Genomic DNA, 22,274 nt, shown 5'->3' with positions numbered 1-22,274 from the left:
GTGATTCTTTTGTCAACAGCCGCTGCCGCCATTTTGGACTGAAAACGCTTATTATATTTATAATATTTTATTGTTCAACACAGGCCATTTCGGTAGAATATGACCATAGAATAGAAATCATTTTATTTATACTTTTGCGGGGCACTTTTTAGGCCGACGTTTTACTGAAGTCCGGTAGTCGCTTTCAGTCCAAAATGGCGGAAGCGTAGTTTTGAATAATTGACTTTCACTTCTTTGCAATATACAGTACGTTCTTTGATTCACATACACTGAGACAGGAAATAAACTGGGACACGTTTGGAATGGTCTAAAGACAAAATGATGATTATAAAATAATCAACAGGCTGATCAATAATGAAAATAATGATTATTTGTAGCCCTATAGTGTGTTGTCAGAAATAATTCAGTTCTAAAAGTTAGAAAATACGAACAAGAACCATTTAAAAAATATACATCACATTTATTCGTACTGACACCGGGAGTCCGTACAGAGTCGTCTTTGTCTATTGATGTGTCTCGCCACTACAGGTAACGACCTGTTTCCTATCTCCATACATCCAACAGTCAACAAACTGTATCACCGAGCATTGCTTAATCACTACCAAAAAACAGAGAGTTTGACATAGCTGACACACACCACTGTGTTTTTTTCTCTAAAGGTAACACAATGTACAAAAAGCAAGTCTGGAAATAGTAAGATTCTTGGTTCCATAAAAAACTGTTTCCTCCTCAATGTGTGAATAAGAAAACAATGCACTTATCTCTACTGAGCTTCTGCTGCGTTGCTTGTTAGGCAGCCAAGGGGTAAATTGACGCAGATAAGTAATGAAAAGAAACAGGCCGGCTGATCCCTGTATTACTACCACAGCAGCTTTCGAGGAATTGTTCATGCTCTGTAGAGCCCCGGAGCTGAAGGAGCCGTCTGGAAGTGGTTTAGATGCCAGTCAATGAGAGGAACACATGATGTTAAAGTAAATGATTAAACAAATCTTTCCACACAATGTACACTACAGTACAACACTATCGTGATGTTGGAAAGAACTGTGCAAATCAAATTGTCCAGGGCCTAAAAAAAGAAACAGGGAACTTAAAAAAAGGATGAACTCTGAAGAGCCGCATGATAGCTGGCAGACTCGACCCCCGTTGGCAGGCCTCGGGCCCTTTGAGATGGGTAAGGCCAAAGCAAGCAGGCAGTCAGAGGGAATGAGGGAGCGGAAGACTGGTGGCTCCCTCTCCGTGGAAATAAGGATGGCACTGTGGCCTCACCAGGAAGCTGAAGGCACCAGAAGAACCAGGAGCAGTGCTGTCCATGTTAGGCCCTGCGGCAGGCAGTGCACTGAGCACTGGTTGCTTTTTGCTCGAACACCTGAGAGAAGGGGGGGGCGGGAAGAAGAGTCAATACTGAGGAGAACGGAGATGCTTAACAACATGCCGGAAAAGCCTTCATTTTTAACTATCAATTAAAATATTTAATCATGATTAATCGCAAATTAATCACACATTTTTTTACGGGAGATTTGTCAAGCATTTAATACTCTTATCAACACGGGTATGTACAGTATGTCTGTATACATTTATTACTGGAAATCAATTAACAACACTGTAAGGAATTGCTGTAAATTTACGGTGGATTTACTACAGTATTAACCTTTATTTAAACTCGAACATTCACTGAGGTTGCCAACGAGTGACAGACAAGTCAAAAGCAATTACACAACAAAACGCAAGATAAAAACAGAGAAAATCATGCAAACCCGATAAACCAAAGACAAAAACAGGGAAAGTCACACAACACATGATAAAACAAAGATAAAAACAGGGAAAAGATCACATAAAACACACTATAAAACAAAGAGATTCAATTCACCTAAAACAGTTGCACAGTGATATACAGTGGTTTGTGATCGTGGTTTTGAATCGTGCTTATAGGCTGGAAGAGTGTCGATCAATATCTTACAGTATTTCATAATAATTGTAAGATACTGTTAAATATTCATCATTCGTATGTAAATTAACAGTTAATGCCGTTAGTTAACCGTAGCAGCAGTTATCTGTAATTTATCAGCATAATACAGTATTTCCTGTCAAGAGGTGGAAATACTCGTTATCATTCCTTCACACCCCCGCGTGCTGATCAACATCGTACTGATGATTATTGCTAATGTTTTTGTTTTGTGTTAATAACACATTTTATTAATCAAAGTGCTCATAGCTTACTGCTTATTTTTGACTGGCTGTTCTTGAACGTGACATTTGGACAACGCGGGCTTCGGCAATCTCCGTCAACACGAGAGCAGCCGTCCACGTGGAGCTCCGTGCCGAGTTCAACCAAGGAGCAGAGGCAACGGTGCACTGATCTCCCCAAATGTTCAGTGTCCAGTATTGTTTTGTCTACAAGGTTATTGAACTATTGACACGTCAGATAATGTTTTAATAGGTCTGTTTCATTAGGTTGGTTAAAGCTGGCGAAGCGAGCTCTGTAATGTTGGCTACCTCGAGCTCAGTTAGCCGTAGTAACATTAGTGTTGGTTAACTAACTAACAGCACAGCTGGTAAAGTTAACAGTGAAGTTAATAAAGTTAAACGCCAATTACAACGCAAAGTTGTAACGTTATCTTGTGTTTACGTTTGCTATTCTAGAGCCGGCTGCTGAACGGGGAGCTTGTTTAAAGGGACTGGAGTCTGTCTCCTACAGGACGTTCACTAACTGTCTCCACCTCAGCAGGATCTGCCATCACCCCCCCATCACTGTTTGTAAATAAACAGTAACATTCTGTAAAACCCAGTTATCCAACTGTTGTGTACTGTTATCCAATATACAGAAATATACTGTCAAAATAAATTACAGTAGCTGCACTGTAAAATAACACGCCAGCATTATACTGTTATTGTACAGTGAAATTTGTTACAGTGAACGTAAAACAATGATTAATATTGTCCAGAAACCCTCACAAGTACTGCATTTAGCATAAAACAATATGCTCAAATCATAACATGGCAAACTACAGCCCAACAGGCAACAACAGCTGTCAGTGTGTCAGTGTGCTGACTTGACTATGACTTGCCCCAAACTGCATGTGATTATCATAAAGTGGGCATGTCTGTAAAGAGGAGACTCGTGGGTACCCAGAGAACCCATTTGCATTCACATATCTTGAGGTCAGAGGTCAAGGGACCCCTTTGAAAATGGCCATTTCCTTGGCATGGTTAGTACCAATGGATTCCTCAGGTGTTCTAGATTCATATGATACCAGTATCTTCACTCTAGCTTTAACACTGAGCCCGCTACAACCTCAAAATCGCAAGCTGCATTAATGCGTTAAAGAAATTAGTGGCATTAAAACACGTTATTATTGTGTTAACTTTGACAGCCCCTATTTTTAATGCTAAATAACTCCATTGATCTTTTTAATGAATTGGTCTTAAGAAGTTTGGAGCTGGGAAGATTTTTTTTTTCCCAAAGAAAAAAGGACGGTGAAGGAAAACGGAGACGAGGAAGAAAACAGCAAAGCCGCTGCCCTGAAAAGCTGTCTGGTGTGTCACACACAGGACTGCAAACTTTCTGTTCGTCCTGTTGCTTAGAAGTTAATTGGCTATGCAAGAGTAGGAAGGTTTGTGTGGGCGAGGTAATTAAAACAGTATTAGCCAAAGAAAACTTGGCTCGCACAACAGCTGTGGTGACTCAATTAAGGGCAGAACATAAGATCGCTACAAAGAGGAAACAGCCTGTGCATAGAGATTGGATGTCATGTAATGGTGTTGTGTGTGTGTGTGTGTGTGTGTGTGTGTGCGTGTGTGTGTGCGTGTGTGTGTGTGTGTGGCTGAGAGGGTGGGAGGCGACTGACTATAGCTTAAAGCTTACCGGAGGAGGTGACCACTCGAACCTGAGAGCTGACCGCTCCCTCTCCCCCTTCGCTGAGGGCGCGCACCTCAATGATATAGGTGCCTCCCTCTGGCAGTGAGAGCATGGTGGAAGGGTTGATGGTTCTGGTCACCTGGTTGTGGCCTCTGCCCTCCTGTTTGAGTAACACCTGCAGGACATGTGCACATAGCCATTTTAGCTCATACTCGTAGAGGTATTAAAAACCACGTTATAATTCTGTTGTCCTTCAACAGTAATAGAGTAATATTCTTATTTGAGTTTTCACCAATAGAGTGGCACTGCTAATTTCGTTGTATGCAGAGCTTGCAATGACAATAAAGGCATTCTGATTCTGATTCTGATACCGTTACACTCTTCACTAGCACCACGCTGTTGTTGTTTGCTATCGTCACATGATAAAATACCTGTTGTTCTTCTTCACTGCTCTAAAACAGTAGAAGAATTGATTTCCGGTTAAGCAAGTTGATTTTTTTCTGAGTTAATAACTTATGGTATCAGATCAGAGCATAGACTGGCGTACTCTAACATCGGAACAACTCTACGTGTAGGTGAGTTGCAGTCGGAGAACTTCCGACTTCCGTGGAACCGGAGGGTGTGTGCCACGCAGCCAGTGGGGCACAACAGAGGGACTCACATGCACTAAATTGCACGAGCGGGAGAGTGACTTCATTCTCTGCTCAGGTAGACATTACTCCTCTATATCTTTACATAGTTAATAGTTGTTTGCTGCTATATTAATGTTCTGAATCCTGTATATAGAAGCTTTAAATACAAAGTCAAAGTTACAAGACTGTGTGCCTGCAAATGTTTGGAGAGAAGAGTCAACTGTGATTACTGAGAGGGGCATTTCAGTTGAAAATGTCCAATCACTGGGCTTCATTTTGTTGCGCTAACGGTGAGCTGAAGCTACGGTTTACACTTCAGAGTAGCCTCATAATATATTCAACAGTTTAAATTGATTCACTTTTGGGATTCTGGGTCAGTGTTAGATAGATTCATAAACGTTTGTGTGATATTTTTGTTTCCAACTGTGATGATGAAAGGCTCTGAATTTGCTACAGTTGTGATTTGCCACTCTCACTGCCTGCAAACCATGGGTGTTGAAGCATTTAGACCTTGCTGACATACTGTCGGCAGTAAAAGCACGATTTCTCAGAAACACAGTGAAAATAATTGGCCATGATAACCTATAGCATTGTTAAATTGATCTAGGAGACTCTATTTATAGTGGTTAAAAAATACTTCTGGAACAAGCTGATCCTCCCAATTAGCACGTCTATAGGCTTTCCATGAATGTTTTATGTGTCTTAATGTTATGAACATGAAGAAATGTGACTTTAGAGGTTGATCATTACCATGTACCCGATGACATCAGATTCATTGTCTTTAGCCTTCACTGGGTCCCAGTTTAAAGACACGTTGTTGCCCTCTTGAATCCACATGAGGTTGGTCGGAGGCTGAGCAGGAGCTGGGAAGAGAACGTGACACTCAATTCAAACAGACTCAAGTTGCACTAAAAGGTGCAGTGTGTAGGATCTGGCGGCATTAGGCGGTGAAGTTGCAGATTGCAACCAAATTAACTTCTCCCGTGTGCCAAGCGTGTAGGAGAACCAGAACTGCTATCTAGAGCCAGTGTTTGGTTTGTCTGTTCTGGGCTACTGTAGAAGCTAGGGATGCACCGATCCTAATATTTCAGTCCTGATAGCGATACCTGGGCTTTGGGTATCGGCCGATACCGAGTACCGATCCGATACCATTGTTTAATTAATAAGCTGTATGCCTCACTGTGTGGAAGTAACTGGGATCATTCTTTTATGTGTAAGGCAACATCAGGCTTGACTTAAACATCTCTCTCTTAACTTTGTAAAACAAACTGTAACAAATAAATACATAGATATAAATTTAGCGAATTGCTAGTTATTATTAAAATAATAAACTGTACACCAACAACTTGGCAAAAAAATCTTCAAATTTAACAGGAAGTTGCAATTCAGGTGTAAACCTTTTCAATACAGTAACAAATTGGTCAAAACATTTAAAAAAATGTCAGTATATAATGAATATAGTATATAAATTGAATTTAATAGATCGGCCCCATTGTCACCGATATCCGATCCAGCTATTTGAGTCAGTATCGGCCCGATATCCGATCCGGTATCGGTGCATCCATAATGGCGCCGGCGCCATGAGGAGGACCCGCTCCCTATGCAGATATGAACTAGGGCTGTCAATCGCTTTATTTATGTAATCGGAATTAATTGTATGATTGTCCATAGTTAATCGCAAATTAACCGCTTATTTTTTTATCGGTTCAAAATGTACCTTAGCCCCAAGAGACCCGCGGGATTGCGGACGATCCCAACTGACTTTACTGTCTTTCAGAGGCTCTAGCAGGTTCAGTTTTAGGGCTAGATGGAAAATATCATACAGATATCATATGAAACTAAGGAATCATGTCGGAAGGACGCTAAATAAAGCTCCAAAGTTACGCTAAAGTTTAGCAAGGAAAAACTGGCATGGCCATTTTCAAAGGGGTCCCTTGACCTCTGTCCTCCAGATATGTGAATGTATCTGAGTTTCCCCTTTACAGACATGCCCACTTTATGATAATCACATGCAGTTTTTTTCATGCAGTATAAATGTGTTATTTTTGCCTATTCTAAAATAGTGTATTTGAATGTTTCTGCATTCTGGGGTCTCTAAACAGTCCTGAAATTACATCAATTGGGTATCAATTCAAAGCTGAGACTCTTGTGGATCCAATGAGCTCAACTGTGTTCACGTGTGATGATGTTAGTCCCCATAGGAGCCATTTCATTTTATTGAGACCATTTTTTAAAACTTGACCTCACTGTATAAAATGACCTGTGGTGACCTCTAGGATAATCACAGCCTCATGAAACTTTACAGCCACAAACTACAGACCTAGAGCATTCAGAGGATGGATGGCTTTCCTAGCTAGATTGACAATAAGGGGGTTTCTGAGCAGTTTACAGAACAGAAGTGCTCGCCATCCAATCGCCGAAAAATGCAATTCTTGCAGAAATCTCCAAATGTCAAAAGTTTTTGCGACCAAATCACAGCATGGCTTTTTCTATGGTGTTCCTCAAGGCCTTGGTGTCTTAATGTGGTATTTTGGAGGGATTATCGATCATTTTTATCAATTCTCGAGTGGAAAAAAAGGTGAAATTTAGCACCAAATCTTTGTAACAAATGGTATCAATCCAAAAATTGCTGCAACAACTTATGAGACAATAAAGCATGAGGATGACCATCATATACAATGATCATAATGTTCCAAACCCTTATACACTTTTACAAATCATTTTAATTAATTAATTAATTAATTAATTAATTAATTAGTGTTTATTTCTGATTCATGACTAGAACAACTTGTCACACAGTGCTGAGCTGCATCTCAAATTAATCTTCAGGTTCCCAGCTTTCAGATGATGTACACCACTTCTATGTGACATTTACTGCTGACCTGCTATCTCCCCCTAAAGAAGACAAAAATGGGTCTATTGTGGGTCTCAGAGGGTTAAACGGAGATTTGTCAGGTATTTAATACTCTCATCAACATGGGAGTGGGCAATTAAGCTTGCTTTATGCAAATGTATGTATATATTTATTATTGGAAATCAATTAATGACACAAAACAATGACAAATATTGTCCAGAAAATCCTCACAGGTGCTGCCTAATATAAACGTCTCATTCTAATGTAACTAAGTCTTAGTTTCAGGTGATTACACACTAATGAAAACATATTTATTAATATAATATTCCAATACGGCCAATAGATCCCCCACACTGTTCCTTTAAACCGAGTTTCAACCAACTAGGTCAATTACTACCCTTTTTACAGGGGAATTTAGAGGGAACTTAACAGGTAGCCTGTATTCCATATATAGTGCTTCATGATGACATGTCAGTGCTGTACTCACGGGCTTTCCTGGTGTTAGCGGTGACAGCAGCCGTGGCAGGACCCTGGCCGATGCTGTTGAAGCCTCTTACAGTGATGAGATACAGACTGTTGCCCTCTAGTCCTGTCAAGACCATGGATGTTTCGTTTTTCACAGTTCTTTGTTTTTTCCCCGACTCTTCCTGCTCCATGTCTTTCCAGTAGCTGACCTGTTTACACAAAATGGATGACTTTGAAAAAAATACTGTTCTCAAACCCTTTCAACTCAGGTATGCACATGCTCGTGCAAAATGTCAGATACCGCAGGCAAATGTGCACACAAAGCACACAATTCACGAGCACCTCGTATCCTCTCGGTCTTCCGGGACCAGGACTGGGCGGTTTCCAAGTGACCCTAATTTCCGATGAAGAAATGCTGTAAGCTTTCACATCGGACGGCGCTTCCCTCGGCTCTGTGAAACGAGTTAATATGGTCATAAAATGCTGAAAAGCATTTCCCCTGTACTTTTTAAAAATCAATGCAACCACAAATGTGATTCACTCACCCCCCTCAGCAGAGTGGATGATGACGACTTTGCTGAACGGCCCATCTCCCTTATTGTTGTACACTCCGACCTTCACTTCGAACGGGGTGAGGGGAGGGAAGGTCTCGTCTCTGTATTTGTACGTCGTAGAGTCCGCTGAAGTCACCATCTTCTCCTTCCAGCCTCTGGTTCCGTTGGCACGAAATGCAACGATATACCCAAAGCCCTCGCCATTTTGGAACTCCTCAGATACAGGCTGGAAACATCAGAGAGAAAGGAACAATTCAGTGAGACTGAGTGCTAACTCGGGCTGTCAAAGTTAACGTGATAATAACACGTTGACGCAAATTTGTTTTAACGGAACTAATTTCTTTAACGCATTACCACAACTTGCTATTTTTGGTATCATTTGAAACTAGAAAACTTAAAGAATCCATCGTTACCAACCACGTCATAATAGCTTGTCATGACGATGAATTGAGTACCTGTGAGGGTTTCTGGATAATATCTGTCATTGTTTTGTGTTAATTGATTTCCAATAATAAATATATACATACATTTGCATAAAGCAGCATATTTGTCCACTCCCATGTTGATAAGAGTATTAAATACTTGAAAAATCTCCCTTTAAGGTTCGTTTTGAACAGATAAAAACTGTGTGATTAATTTGCAATTAATCGCGATTAACTATGAAAAATCAGGATTAAATATTTGAATTGATTGACAGCCGTAGTGCAAACCTGTCTTACTGTAATAGCACCTGCACTGTACAGCTCTGTGATTGAAGGTCCCTTATTTGCACAGTTTTTCTCATTTAAAAAGCCTCTTCAGTGCAAGCGAGGCTCTCATTGAACAAAACACGACTTTTCCCTCTTTGGTCGTCTCATATAACCAGCTTTCAATTTCCTACCCATTTACTGTTACTGTCTGCCAGTGTTAATAAAGATGCAGCCAGTCCTGAGTAATGGAAACAAATCATATCTGGCTCACTTGTGCCCATTATGTAGCTATTTATCTTTCCATGTCTGACAGGAGGATTTTTTGGGACACCGGGTTTTTTGTGTGCTGGCTTCAATGCTTTATCTGTGGTTTTCCTGAAGTGGTGAAAGTGGGGGCTGTCTTCCACAGCTGCTCCGTGCTTAATCAAATCAAATGCCAATTCATTAAGTGAGCTTGAATTTAATTAAAACGCGAGCTGCAGGGATTAAATCTTTGGCTAAATTTAATAAATGACAAACACCTGTACACCTGTTTTTGGCAACAAAATCTCTGCACGCCGTAATGTGTCGATTTGCAGAGGCTTCAAAGTGATATTGTCCCCCGAAGGCATCACCCAAATTAGCCATCTAGTCTACAGAGGCATTGATGGTGGATGGAGATGTAGTTCACATTTCATTCAATCACCGTGACTGCTTAATTACAGGGATGATCAGTGGAAATGAATTAGCTTCCATCAAAGTTATTATCAGAGCTGGCAATGCTTTTAAAGACGAGCCAAGGAATATGGGTCTTTAAAAGAACAGCATGTACAAATTAGCTAGTTAAAGTCTAGAAACACTCGCGGGTTTGGGAATTGAGATAGTCACAGATAAGTGTGGCCACAGTGTGAGAGGGCTGATGTAACCGAGGTAAGTCTTGTGGATGAAAACGTGGGGCCTGCTGGGCTCAGTGACGACGACTGTGGGGGCATCACTAATGGTCCTCCCAATGGCTCCCAGAGAAAAAAAAACAGTCTCTCACCGTCGGCTCTAATGAGACGGCTGAATGAAGCTGCAGAGACTGTTTAGTCATTCATCCTGCTTAATAACCCTGCCCACCATGGCCGTCCGGGCTCTGACAACTCTCCACAGATGATTGGAGAGGCAGAACTGCCATGCGCTCGCATGCCTGGACTGCCAAAAAGGGGCTAACATCCCTGCTCCGTCTCCTTTAATATCCATCTCCATTGATCACTGACGAAGTCCTGATTTATTTCCAAGAGCATTTAGCAGAAACTAGAAGAAATAGGGCAGAGCTGAAACAACTTATAATGGCAAGTTCCAAAAGAAAGACGCTGCATCTAGAGTGGAGCGTCTCACCATTGTCCTGTGACACTCTTGGAAACTGACAGACTTATTGATGGGTGACAGATTCTACATCAGACCGGCAATAAGTCATCTAGAGTAGGCCCCTCATGGCGACAACGATGTGGACAATGTGTGTCCCTCGTAGACGGTAACAGAGTAAACAGAAGAAGCTGAAACATGTCTCCAAACTTCTACTTTAAACAAACCGGTAACAGTAATAACGCTATACTGAAGAGTTGCTGTGTAGTTGGTTGAACCAACAATCCAAAAACACTGATCTCCGATTTGTGCCATGTCCTAAAAAAGATATAATAGAGGAGCTTTATGGCTCCAAGCTATAGACCAGACCAGCATGGCGTCATCGCCGACCCAGATGACCGTATGAATGCATACAAACTTGTCAAAATTATGTCAATTTGCGATGTACCCGTATGATGTACTCTACCAGACAATGAGCACAGAGGAAACGCCATCTTCAAAGAAGTACTTCAATTTTTCACTATTGTACACTCTGCACTTCAGAAGTGATTTGATCTGCAAAAATGTCTGAACAAAAACAAATGAACAGACTAAATAATGCTCACACATTACGAGGCACTTGTTGAAGAAACAAATTGTTCCAATCATAGAGGTTTGTAACCGAAAAGCTGCAGCTACGCAATTTCTCGAGTCTCATCAAGAGAATCCTTCAGAAAAGAAGCTGTTTCACTAACTTTGTAATTACTCAGATTCATGCATGACTTGAAAGGACTCTGTGTTAGGGTTTTATGTCCAACCAAGAACCAATCATGGCTCTGTGTAACTTTAAGTATCCCTTGATTGTTCCTCCAGCATGGGGTCCTGCATTTATTTATAAGGAGGTCGTCATTGTGTTCTACTAGCTACTCTAATGACACTCTTTATATAGCATAACTCTCATTTATAAACAGGAAATGGTCTACCACAAAACACCATCCCATCTGGAATGGACATTATCCCCCATAATGTGCCACTGAGGGGCACTTCTCCTCATGTGAAGGTTATCTTCCCAGTGGCAGTTGGGCTCCCATACTTAATAACTACAAGAATAACTGTCAGTTGCTTCCACATCTGTTCACTGTTCCCCTGTTAATATATCCTTCAACTGATCTCAATTGCAAATTCTCTGCGTTGCTCATAGTAATTCTGCACATGCTGTGCCCTGAACCTGGCTGAGAGCCAAGCTGTCCACTTGGAAACAGTCCGCACTAATATCCTCTTTACTTGGTGTGGTGAGAGTTATTGCGTTTTCGTCCAACCATTGTCAAGATTGGAAATTACAAACAGATATTCATAAACACCCCTGGATTTATTGGGAACGACTCGGCAGACTCAAGGTTAATCATCGCCGCACCTCTCTCTCTCTGGTGGGACCGAATTTAAAATTCACAACATCTTAATCACTGCCGCTCTGTGTAATACACGGCCCAGCTGGCCTTCTTTGAGCTCTGTCAGCACATTTCTGCAAATCGTGACCAAGTTGTGCCCTCAAACTTTGAGACCCTGGATGGTTAAACACATTTACAACAGAATAAAGTGGGACCCTGTTCAAAATGCAATGAGCTGTGATCCCAGGGTTGTGCTATTGCTCGTGATAAAGCGGGAGATTTTGCCCTGCTTGTAATGACAATCTGGAAAACTAACAACTCAGACATACAGTCTTTCAATCTTAAAATCAGGAAAGCCAATGACAGACAAGAAAACACCATGCACATGTGCTGGAAATATGTCCGTAAATTGCATCTACAGATAATCTGCTAATAGTCATATTTCAAGTCAATGTGAGGTTTGTTGTAACCGACATATTGTTTTTGTTGTATTTGTTGTAGCACTACAGTACACAATAGCCTCTAATGCTTGCCTTGTATTCTTTGCTGCTGCCTTGCCTTTATTTCCCTTGGGACCAATAGAGTTAAATCTTTATCTCAGACATGTGCTTCCTCTTTACAATAACCACTTCAACCTCTGATCTTGTGGAAAAGCATCCTGCCCTAGTGGACTAAAGCACTTTCCCTGTCTGGTTTAGAACGGTCTTCCAGGCTCAACATGCTCAAACCATCCAATGTGGAATTAAAATTCAGTGAAAGCAAGTGAGAGAAAAACCATGTAGAATACCGCAGCAGATGGGTCTACCACGTCTTCCCTCTCAAATGGAAAAAAAGGTCACTTTGCCCTAATGATGGGCATTCACCTGAGCCCCCCTCACAGCTCACAAGAGCCTCTCTCCTGGTTTCAGATAGCTGTGAAGACTACAACCTCCACCTTTGTGTTATCCCACCGGATATAATGTGCATCTCTCTCGCCCTTTTCTATCAGAAGGGGTCACAGCTTCCTGGGAGTTCAGAGCTTCCACACCTGGGCTATTTTACCGTTGATTCTACAGCCGTGGTGCTGCTGACACGTGTGTCTGCTACAGAAGTGACGTAACAGTGTGAAACAACTGTGTGTGCGCTCCCTTTATTAGCTGCGTGTATGCTTTTCCAACACTAAAGCAATCATTCAGCAACGCATTAAGATATTAAAGGTCCCAAATCATGCTCATTTTCAGGTTCATACTTGTATTTTGTGTTTCTAATAGAACATGTTTACATGCTGTAATGTTTAAAAAAAACAACTTTATTTTCCTCATACTTTCTGCCTGAATATACATGTATTTACCCTCTGTCTGAAACACTCCGTTTTAGTGCGTTTCAACAGATTGCAACGGAATTGCGTTGTTAGGCAGCAGTTTGGGTCCATGTTTACTTCCTGTCAGCTGATGTTATTTACATACACTGCAACCACAAAATAAACTGGGACACATTTAGAATGTTTACATTTGGTCTAAATATTGTATATTTGTGACATCACAAATGGACAGAAATCCTAACGGCTTGTTTCAAACGCACAATATCTGGATATGGGCTGTGTGTATTTCTCCGTATATTGAGCATTTTGATAGTTTAACAGTATTTATAAAGCACTTAAACCTGCTTTATAACATAAAAGACATGAAAATCTCACTTTTCACAATATGGGACCTTTAAGACAATGGAACAAAAGCCAAATTCAATCACTGCATACAGTATCTACTTTGATCAGACTGAAGCTTGTATCTCAACCACCAAGTTGTGCTCAGTGCAACAAACTAGACAGTTTCTAGTTTAAAGGACCAGTGTGTAACAATTAGGGGGATCTATTGGCAGAAATGGAATATAATATTAATAAGTATGTTTTCTGTAGTGTATAATCACCTGAAAATAAGAATTGTTGTGTTTTCGTTAGCTTAGAATGAGCCGTTTATATCTACATAGGGAGCGGGTCCTCTCCTCAGAGTCCGTGTTGCACCGCCATGTTTCTATAGTAGCCCAGAATGGACAAACCGAACTCTGTTAACTTTTACTGCTTGGGCTGGAGTCGATAACGTTACTCGCTCCTATTGCTGCCGCTCTCTCTCTTGCTTCACCACTCACTTCCCACGTACACACACACTGTAAGCATGCTACTCTTAAAACACCTGGCTCTAGAGAGGACCATTCACGTTTCGCGTCAGCCACCGTAGCAATCCTACACGCTTGGCACACGGGAGTAGTTGTATTCTGCAACCTCACTGCTAGATACCGTCAGATCGTACACACTGTTCCTTTAACATTTCCTATGGAAAATGACCGCCTTGACTCTTACCTACTATACTGTTTATGGACTATCATTTATGGACTCTTTGTACAAACATTTTTGTTTACTGTTGGGAGTTACTTTTGGCTGTTTGTTTGGTTTTGACACATGAACAAAATACTATCTTAATTTATCAATGTGTTTTTCATTGAAATCAAATTAATTTCAATGAAAAACTGCTGAATTTTCAGCCTCAACTCTTAAGGAAATGTAAAAGATTTTATCAATACGATAGAAGTTGTCTGAGGTCAGATGATGTCAACCTCCTATGCTCAACTCTGCTTTAAATACTCCAGTAAATCCCTCAATACATCTGTCATCCTTCCTTTAAGAACATCTCCAGACTCTTGTCATCATTCTCCCACTTGAGCGTCTGAAACTTTCCTCTATGTTTTAATTAGATCCCACTTTGATGGTTCTGGGAATAGGACTGCAAGCAAACACGGGTCCCCAGCACACACTGAGCGAAACGTCATATCTCACCTCAAGTGAATGCAACTGACTGTAAACTAATGCAATCATCTGTATATCTTACAATCATTAAAGCATTTCCTTCAAGCTTAGGAACCACAAGGACTCGTGTCGTCCATCAACCGTGCTTTATCCCCCTTAATAATGCTTGACAAGTATTCCCAGGCAACAAAAAGTGAAGGTTTTTAATGAATGGCACATGCAGTAACAACTTCTACATGATTATTAAGTCACATTCACATGCAGGATTTATTACTTGGTGACAGTTAAACTCCTAAGGGAACATTGGCAGAGCTGTTTCAGCACGGACGTTTACAGGGAACCTTGTTTTGCTCTCTTGGATTATAACACTGATTCTCAACCTGCGGGTTCATGGCAGTGGGCGGGTGGTGATGAATTCCCTTAACATACACATTTATTCTCACATTTCTTTTGTAGAGTAACATTTTCTCAAGTTAAATGATGAATGTTTACAAACTATAGGTTTCAGCTCATATTTAATCATGTAAAAATCCTAAAAATAGTCATCATTCTGTGCCTGGGTTTTTTCAATACCACAGGCACGGCTCTGTTTCAGAGGGTCACGAGCAGGAAAGGTTGAGAATCACTGGCTTACAGGATCAACATTTATACAAAATAAACTCATAAATCACACAATGCAAAATCAGCATTTATGTGAATAATGTTCTGTATATATATTATCTCTCTTCAGTCTAGCCTGCAGGACTTCAGCATGTGTATTATTATCATCATTGTGATGCTACAGATGACTGTAAACCGGCTTTATAGGTGGGTGAGTTTTTGTTTTGTTTGTTTTATTTGTTTCAGATAACAGGGACTGTGAACTACACTGCACAGGGGGATTTTGTTGAGCCAAAGGTTAAGGACAGAGGTGACTCCATGAAATATTGAGTCTGGGAAAAGCCCAAAATAAATATGTGTTCTGAGTTTGTCACACCACCGCCAAGTATATAAAATTAGGTTTCAAAATCGTAAAGAAAATAAGCAGTATATTCTCCGCTCTGAAATGCTGGAGTCGTGTCCGCTGAAGGCTCTGAAACCACGGCCAATCATGAGGGTTGATTACATATGTACAGTTGATTACATATGTACGGTTACAGTACATACAACACTTCATTTGGGCCGTCCCACTAGGGCTGTCGCGGTGAAGGAATTTCCCCTGCGGTTATAATGATTGGCTCTATAGGGTGATATGCAATATTATTGCATTTTTTTATTTTTGCAAATTATTTAATTTATCCTGATTTTAGTGCTATATAAATAAGCTTTGTTGTTGTGCTATTATTAGGTATATTGTTGATTATGACAATTTCAAACCTAATTAAATACTTATTAAATGCAGAGAACAGAAGAGCAATGAAGCGCAGCGTTTTTTTCCAGCTGAGATGCTTTGGTTGCGTCTGCTTGCTATGATACGGAATATCCGCAGAAATAAACACGTTGGCACAATGTAGAGCGCTTGCTCTGGATGAAAGGAAGGCTGAAACATGTAGGGAGAGAGGATAGACCTCCCGGTCTATGTCTGTTCATTTCTCCTTCGTTGTTGTTGTTTTCAGCACTTGTAAATGTAGGATGACGAGCATGGTGTTATACAAAGTTGAACATTTTTCAACTCTTGTCAACATTTTTCAACATTTTTCAACTCTCGACGACACTCTCAGAATAGAGGCTAAGTGCCTCATCATGCTGCTGCCGTTTGCAGCATAGTGTAAAAATGCAAAGAATTCAAAAAAGAAAAAAATGTGAACATACCGGTTGATTGCCATCCCCTGCGGCTGGCTTGTCTAAAGCGTGGTATTGTAATATTGCGGTTATTGCGACAGCCCTACATCCCACTGCTGCTTCTGCAGAATGTTAACGCGCATGCTTTATGGGCAGAGCATGAGCATCGGAGACATCCGGCTAACTTCCGGTTTAGCCCTTATGCTAACTTGAATGAGGACAAAATAATGCAATCATGCGGCTCTTCTAGACTTTCCAAATGTTAACGGCCCAAATTCATCAAATTCTGATATTTAAAGGAGTCATTCTGCCGGGGTTGTGAGTGACACTCAAAACTATTTATCCACCGTTTTACAGCTTCAACAGTAGTGAAGGAGTAGGCAGCGGAGCCTATGATGTAAGCACAAGTTAACTAACTTGGCTGTTATTGGCCAGTGAACCCAGTCGTGGAACATGCACGCAGCACGTTCACATGGGCTGTTGGAAATAAGTGTTGTAACTCGTGCTTGAGTAGGAGAATCACTGATGCTACTGTATGCGCTCTAGTTTTGATATAGTATTAGGGGAGGAGTAATGCTAAGAATGGCTCCATCGAGCCACTATTTCAGGCCCACCCAAAACTCCCTGAACACTAAAGTAGTCTAACTCCACAATTCAGTACTATAAAGTTCAGTCTTTACACATTTTTCAGGAATTATTTTCTAACATGTATAATGTGTTTAGAAACAAATCTCTGATTTTACTTTACCCAGACTTAAAAAAAAGATACATTTCAAATTGTCTCCTATTTACAAATCAGTTAGCAAAAAAAAACAAAACCCATCTCTGTCTGTACCTGTGGATTAGTTGAAAGCAACAGCATTCCCTCTGAGAACTAGTGACATCTTTAGATTGCTTTACTACGGTTCTGTCTACATAATGCAACACATTGACATTCAAGGCGGGTGTATTATAAGCAGGCATCTTTAGCACTGGAATTGTTGATCTAATCTATTGACTGGGATGGCATTGATTTTTGCATTTTAATTAGAGTACAGATGGCAAAGTTTCACATTCTGGGTCTTCAAATTATACTGGAATCTTGGGTGAACTCTTCCTAATAATTATCATTCCAGTATAATTAATGCCTGACCTGTGGCAGTTTCTGCATCAGTTTCTTTAGAAACCAGAGAAAGCGTGTTCTGTAAAGTAAGCATCTTGAATTTCAAGGACCTTGAAGCCCCTCTCTCATACAGCATGTAGATATAATGTACGTATATCATCACTATATCCTCGCTGAGGAGCTTTGAAAACATTCCAGTTTGAATGTCATGTTGTTGACATTCCTAGATACAAAAGGGAAACTGCAAAGATTATTCTAAAGTGAGTAGACTAAATAAAAGCTTCCATTAACTCCTGTTTATTCAACAAACATCTGAGTTTGCTTAACGGAAACACCAGACCCACTGTGACATTTATGTTCTTGCACCTATGTTGTCACGCTTGTGCTACAGAGGCAGTTTGGCAGAGGACCCTTACCTCCCACGAGATGACCAGTTCGTGCCTGCGGCCGTTCCCTCCGCTAACGTTCGCTGGTGCCACTGACGGGACTGTGTGAAGCAGAAAGGTTAACAATGCATCACTGACCCAACACTTCAAAAAAAACTCACTTCAATGTGTTTTTGAAAGAAAGAAAAGATGAAAATACAGAAAAAAATACTTTTCAGATAGTAGCCCATGTGCTTTAAGAGTCAAACCTCAATTTATGACCTCATATATTTGTGCTAAACTTGGATTTTATTAATTAAGTAATGATAAAACATGCATTTTTTGAGGCAACAGATCATAACTGAAAAATAAAACACTGTTTAGTGATGTGTTCAATTACAATTACATTGCTGAAGTAAACAAACCTTTAACAGCATCAGAAAACATTAAAAACTCAGATATTATTTGGTGTTTGTGTCTGCATTAAAATACCTGTCAATCAAAACTGAGCATGATAGCAGATTTCTGTGTTGTGTTTTGAATTTTGCACTCTTTTGTTGACATTTGGATCACAGATTATAACTTGAAGGATGATTTACCACAACTGTGTGCAGATACAGTAATTAGTCTGTTAATTATGCTGAAGAGATAGGACAGATTAAATAAGCCACTTCCAAATGACCACTGACCTTTGTAATTATTGCATTTTATAGACGAGAAGGAGCAGTTAGCGAAGCGGCACGCCTGATCCAGACTGTCTCAGTCAATTTCTGCTCCCCATAAATGGTGCATTCTGCTGTGTCTTTGCCTCGGGGCATTAAAGGACAGGCTGCTTTAGCAGACACACTAAACTTGTTAAAATTCATGTAAGCAGCTTATTTCCCACCCTTTTGCCCAATTAAAATTGAGTATATTAACAATGGGAATATAACATTGTCATGAAGTGTCATATCGAGGCACCAGTTACTGTAAGCTCTCTTAGCTACAATAAATCATCAGTATATTATTTAAGTTTCTGGACTCTGGCTGATTGCTTCTGTCTGTCAAAATGTGACGTGAATGTAGTGTGTATCCAGTGTTGACGGCTTAATGATTTACCTGCTTCTTTAGTCCTAACTCCTCTTGACGGTGCACTGGGATCTCCGGTCCCGATCGCATTGCTGGCCACCACCCTGAACTCGTATTCCACCCAGGGGTTGAGCTCCACAGCCATGGCTGACTCCATGTCCCCTGTCACTGGGTCTGGGTCTGCAGACAAGAGTAGTTGTGTATGTATTTATTTAATCAGGACAAGAACAACATAAAAGCTCCTGTACTTCTGTTCACTTTATGTCAAGACATGCACTGCCTTAAGTGCAGATTTACAGCTTTAAAGGGATAGTTTGGATGTTTTGAAGTGGGGTTACATGAGGTACTTATTTGAAGTCAGTGTATTACCTACAGTAGATGGCGGTCGGTGCGCCCCCAGTTTGGAGAAACAGACAGGAGTTACCGCACGGAAGCAAAGTATTGTACTGCTGTGGACGGGAGCAGCAGCAGAATATATTTTAGCCACCTCAAAAATCAGTTTAAGTGTACGCTATATTAGGAATACTTTCGCCGGTAGACCTTGCCATGAGGCAGCTATAAGCCGTTATCTATGCTCTCGCCAGACTCCATTGAAAAAAACTGCAATTTTACCTCGCAGAACCCAGGAGTTGCTGGTCTACCGCTGCCTCGATCAGTTAGTTTGTGACTTTGGTTAGTTTGGATTCACCAAAGCACATATAAAACCAAAAACACAATGGCACAAACAAACTAACAGATCGAGGCGGCGGTAGACCAGCAACTCCCGTGTTCTGCGAGGGAAAATTACAGTTTTTTTCAATGGATTCTGGTGGCTTTGGCAAGAACATTGATGGATAGAACAGCTTCTCAGTTCCCCGTTGGAAACGACTGTGTCACGGCAAGGTAAAGCGGTGAAAATATTCTAAATATTGCGTACAATTAAACTGATATTGATTTTTTTAGGTGAGCATTTATTTAAGGAGGCTAAAAAAAGTTTTGCTGCCGGCCCCGTCCACAGCAACAGCTGGTGCTCCTGTCTGTTTCTCCAAACTGGGGGCGTGCAGACCGTCATCTACTGTAGGTAATACACTGACTACGGATAAGTACCTCATACAACCCCTCTTCAAAACACCCAAACTACCCCTTTAAGTGTGTTTGAGAGTGTTCAGATCCATTTTGAGTGAAGAGTGTAGGAATCATAGACCTTTAAATAGGAAGTCTGCAGCAGGACAATGGTGTTTAGCGCTCACAAGGGAGTTTTTCATTTTATGGCAGAACATTCGAAAAGTTCAGCGGCGGCCAAGGCAGTCACCTGACCTCAATCAACCAACCGAGCAGGTGTTTCACTGCTTAAGGCCAGACTGAAACAAGCAATAAGGGGACGTGGCTGGCAGAGCATCACAAGTATCTGCTGATGTCTGTGGGCTGTAGCCTGCAGGCAGTCATTAACTGCAAAGGATTATATACGATTAAATATGATGACTTTGCACGATGACTTTAAGACTGTCCAATTACTTTCTGTTCCCTAAAACTAGGGGATAACAGCTACAATGTCCACACCTGTGTGCGAAAGCTGTGAGTTGGCACTTTCACCTCAAAGCCATTGTTTCATTTCAAATCCAGTATGCTTGAGTACAGAGCCAGAAAACAAAAAAATATAGCCCATTGTCTGAGTTGTTAAATACAGCACAATATCACACTTTCTCTCCACATTCACTGTGACTTGGCATATTGTTACACCAGGTGGTGACGATACACAATTTACTTGAAACCTGGTATGATGATCTTTTGATGCCTGAACAACAGCTTATTCGCAGCTTTAGAGCACATTAGGAAGTGGAACTCATTACATAGAGGGAAGCTGATTTCAATCAATTTTCACAGTATCTACAGAGGACTTAGAGAGCTATGTAATTATAAATCACAATCCTGGGAGTGAAAAAAGTCAAGATTTATGAATGCGTTTTGAACAGAATTACAAGCAGGTAACACGACTAATCTAGCTTCTTCAGAGCTGCCATAATCAAGCTCTGTCAATATTGATCCTGCAACAACAAACAAACATTGACTGAAAGCATATCCGTGTCACAAATGAACCAGAGGTCTCTCTCTATGCTAACTAAGGCAACTTTCGGGGTGGAAGCTGAGGAGCTTACGCTCTTATCATCCGAAGCAGCTCATGATGAGACCACTCTGTCAAGCATGGCGTTCTTCAAACATGAGCTGATAACTCTGTTTGCAAGGAGTGGAAAGCTAAAAGCCCGATCCCCTTCATGCTAATCGTAACAAGTTCAACACTGACAATGCATCACAGACTCCTAATTGTGCTTTATCGAATTAAATATGGGTTGAACAGACACGATGTGAGAGGAGTGTATACAAAGTGTGATTTATATATCTGTGGGGATGAATCATTATCGCACCTTAAACTCTGCTATTATTATCACACGGCATATTAAGATGGATTACACACAATGCTTAGCAAGCCTTCATCCTTTAACGCTAAGTGATAGTAATTGATGGTTTTCCTGTCAAGGTACAGGAAAAAAAAGAAGCTAATTCATTTTTAAGCAGTGAAAGTGCATCTATACTAAATGAACATGGGTACGTCCTATAATTCGAGCCCAAAAGGTTAATTTCCCACCAACCGCTGGTGTGACACAGAATAAAATTCAAAGCCATGACATTTGATTTCTGCTCAAATTACTTTTTTCACTAAGCTCTTCTGAACAACAGCCAAGTTCAAACATAAAACGACAGCTGGGAAGAGAACTGCATTTCAACTTCTTAAACAGGCATCTGAGAAAAAAAAGAATTGGTTCCCGAGCAACTGAGTAAGCCACTTGATCCATTACTCTCTGGATTTAAAGGGGACATATCACATACCACATCCATTTGGGTATCTGGAAACAAACTGTGAAATGAGACAACCCAGTCAGTTTTTAGTGGGCTGTCTAGATCAGAAAACATGCGATTTAACAAGCCGTTCAGATTTGGCTCCCCTTCCTATGTCACATTTTCAGACGCGTTTCAGACAGAGGGTGAATACACGTATATTCAGACAGAGACAGTATGAGAAAAATAATGTGTCTTATGAACATTTAAGCAAACAGTAGAAACCAGGGCTGTCAATCCATTAAAATATTTAATCGAGATTAATCACAAATTAGTAGCACAGTTTTTATCTGTTCAAAATGTACCTAAACGGAGAGTTGTCAAGTATTTAATACTCTTATCAACATGGGAGTGAACAAATATGCTGCTTTTTGCAAATGTATGTATATATTTATTATTGCAAATCAATTAACAAGACAAAACAATGACAAATATTGTCCAGAAACCCTCACAGGTACTGCATTTAGCATAAAAAATATGCTCAAATCATAACATGTCAAACTGCAGCCCAACAGGCAACAACAGTTGTCAGTGTGTCAGTGGGCTGACTTGACTATGACTTGTCCCAAACTGCATGTGATT

At 40.6% G+C, this 22,274-nt stretch overlaps 1 protein-coding gene across 1 annotated transcript in view; it reads right to left on the bottom strand.

Annotated features, from left to right (window-relative positions):
- Positions 1-354: 354 nt before the first annotated feature.
- cntn5 (contactin 5) overlaps positions 355-22,274 on the bottom strand; it is a 176,704-nt gene continuing 154,784 nt past the window's right edge. The window contains 8 exon segments of the mRNA XM_037775644.1: positions 355-1,366; positions 3,863-4,031; positions 5,239-5,351; positions 7,830-8,016; positions 8,150-8,259; positions 8,353-8,587; positions 17,802-17,872; positions 18,849-18,998. Of these exon segments, the coding sequence (XP_037631572.1) occupies positions 1,263-1,366; positions 3,863-4,031; positions 5,239-5,351; positions 7,830-8,016; positions 8,150-8,259; positions 8,353-8,587; positions 17,802-17,872; positions 18,849-18,998 (1,139 nt within the window). The 3' untranslated portion in view covers positions 355-1,262.

Source organism: Sebastes umbrosus, chromosome 7 (genome assembly GCF_015220745.1).
Source record: "Sebastes umbrosus isolate fSebUmb1 chromosome 7, fSebUmb1.pri, whole genome shotgun sequence".
In the NCBI taxonomy this organism is placed as follows: Eukaryota; Metazoa; Chordata; class Actinopteri; order Perciformes; family Sebastidae; genus Sebastes; species Sebastes umbrosus.
This window is presented reverse-complemented; position numbering and strand designations above follow the sequence as displayed.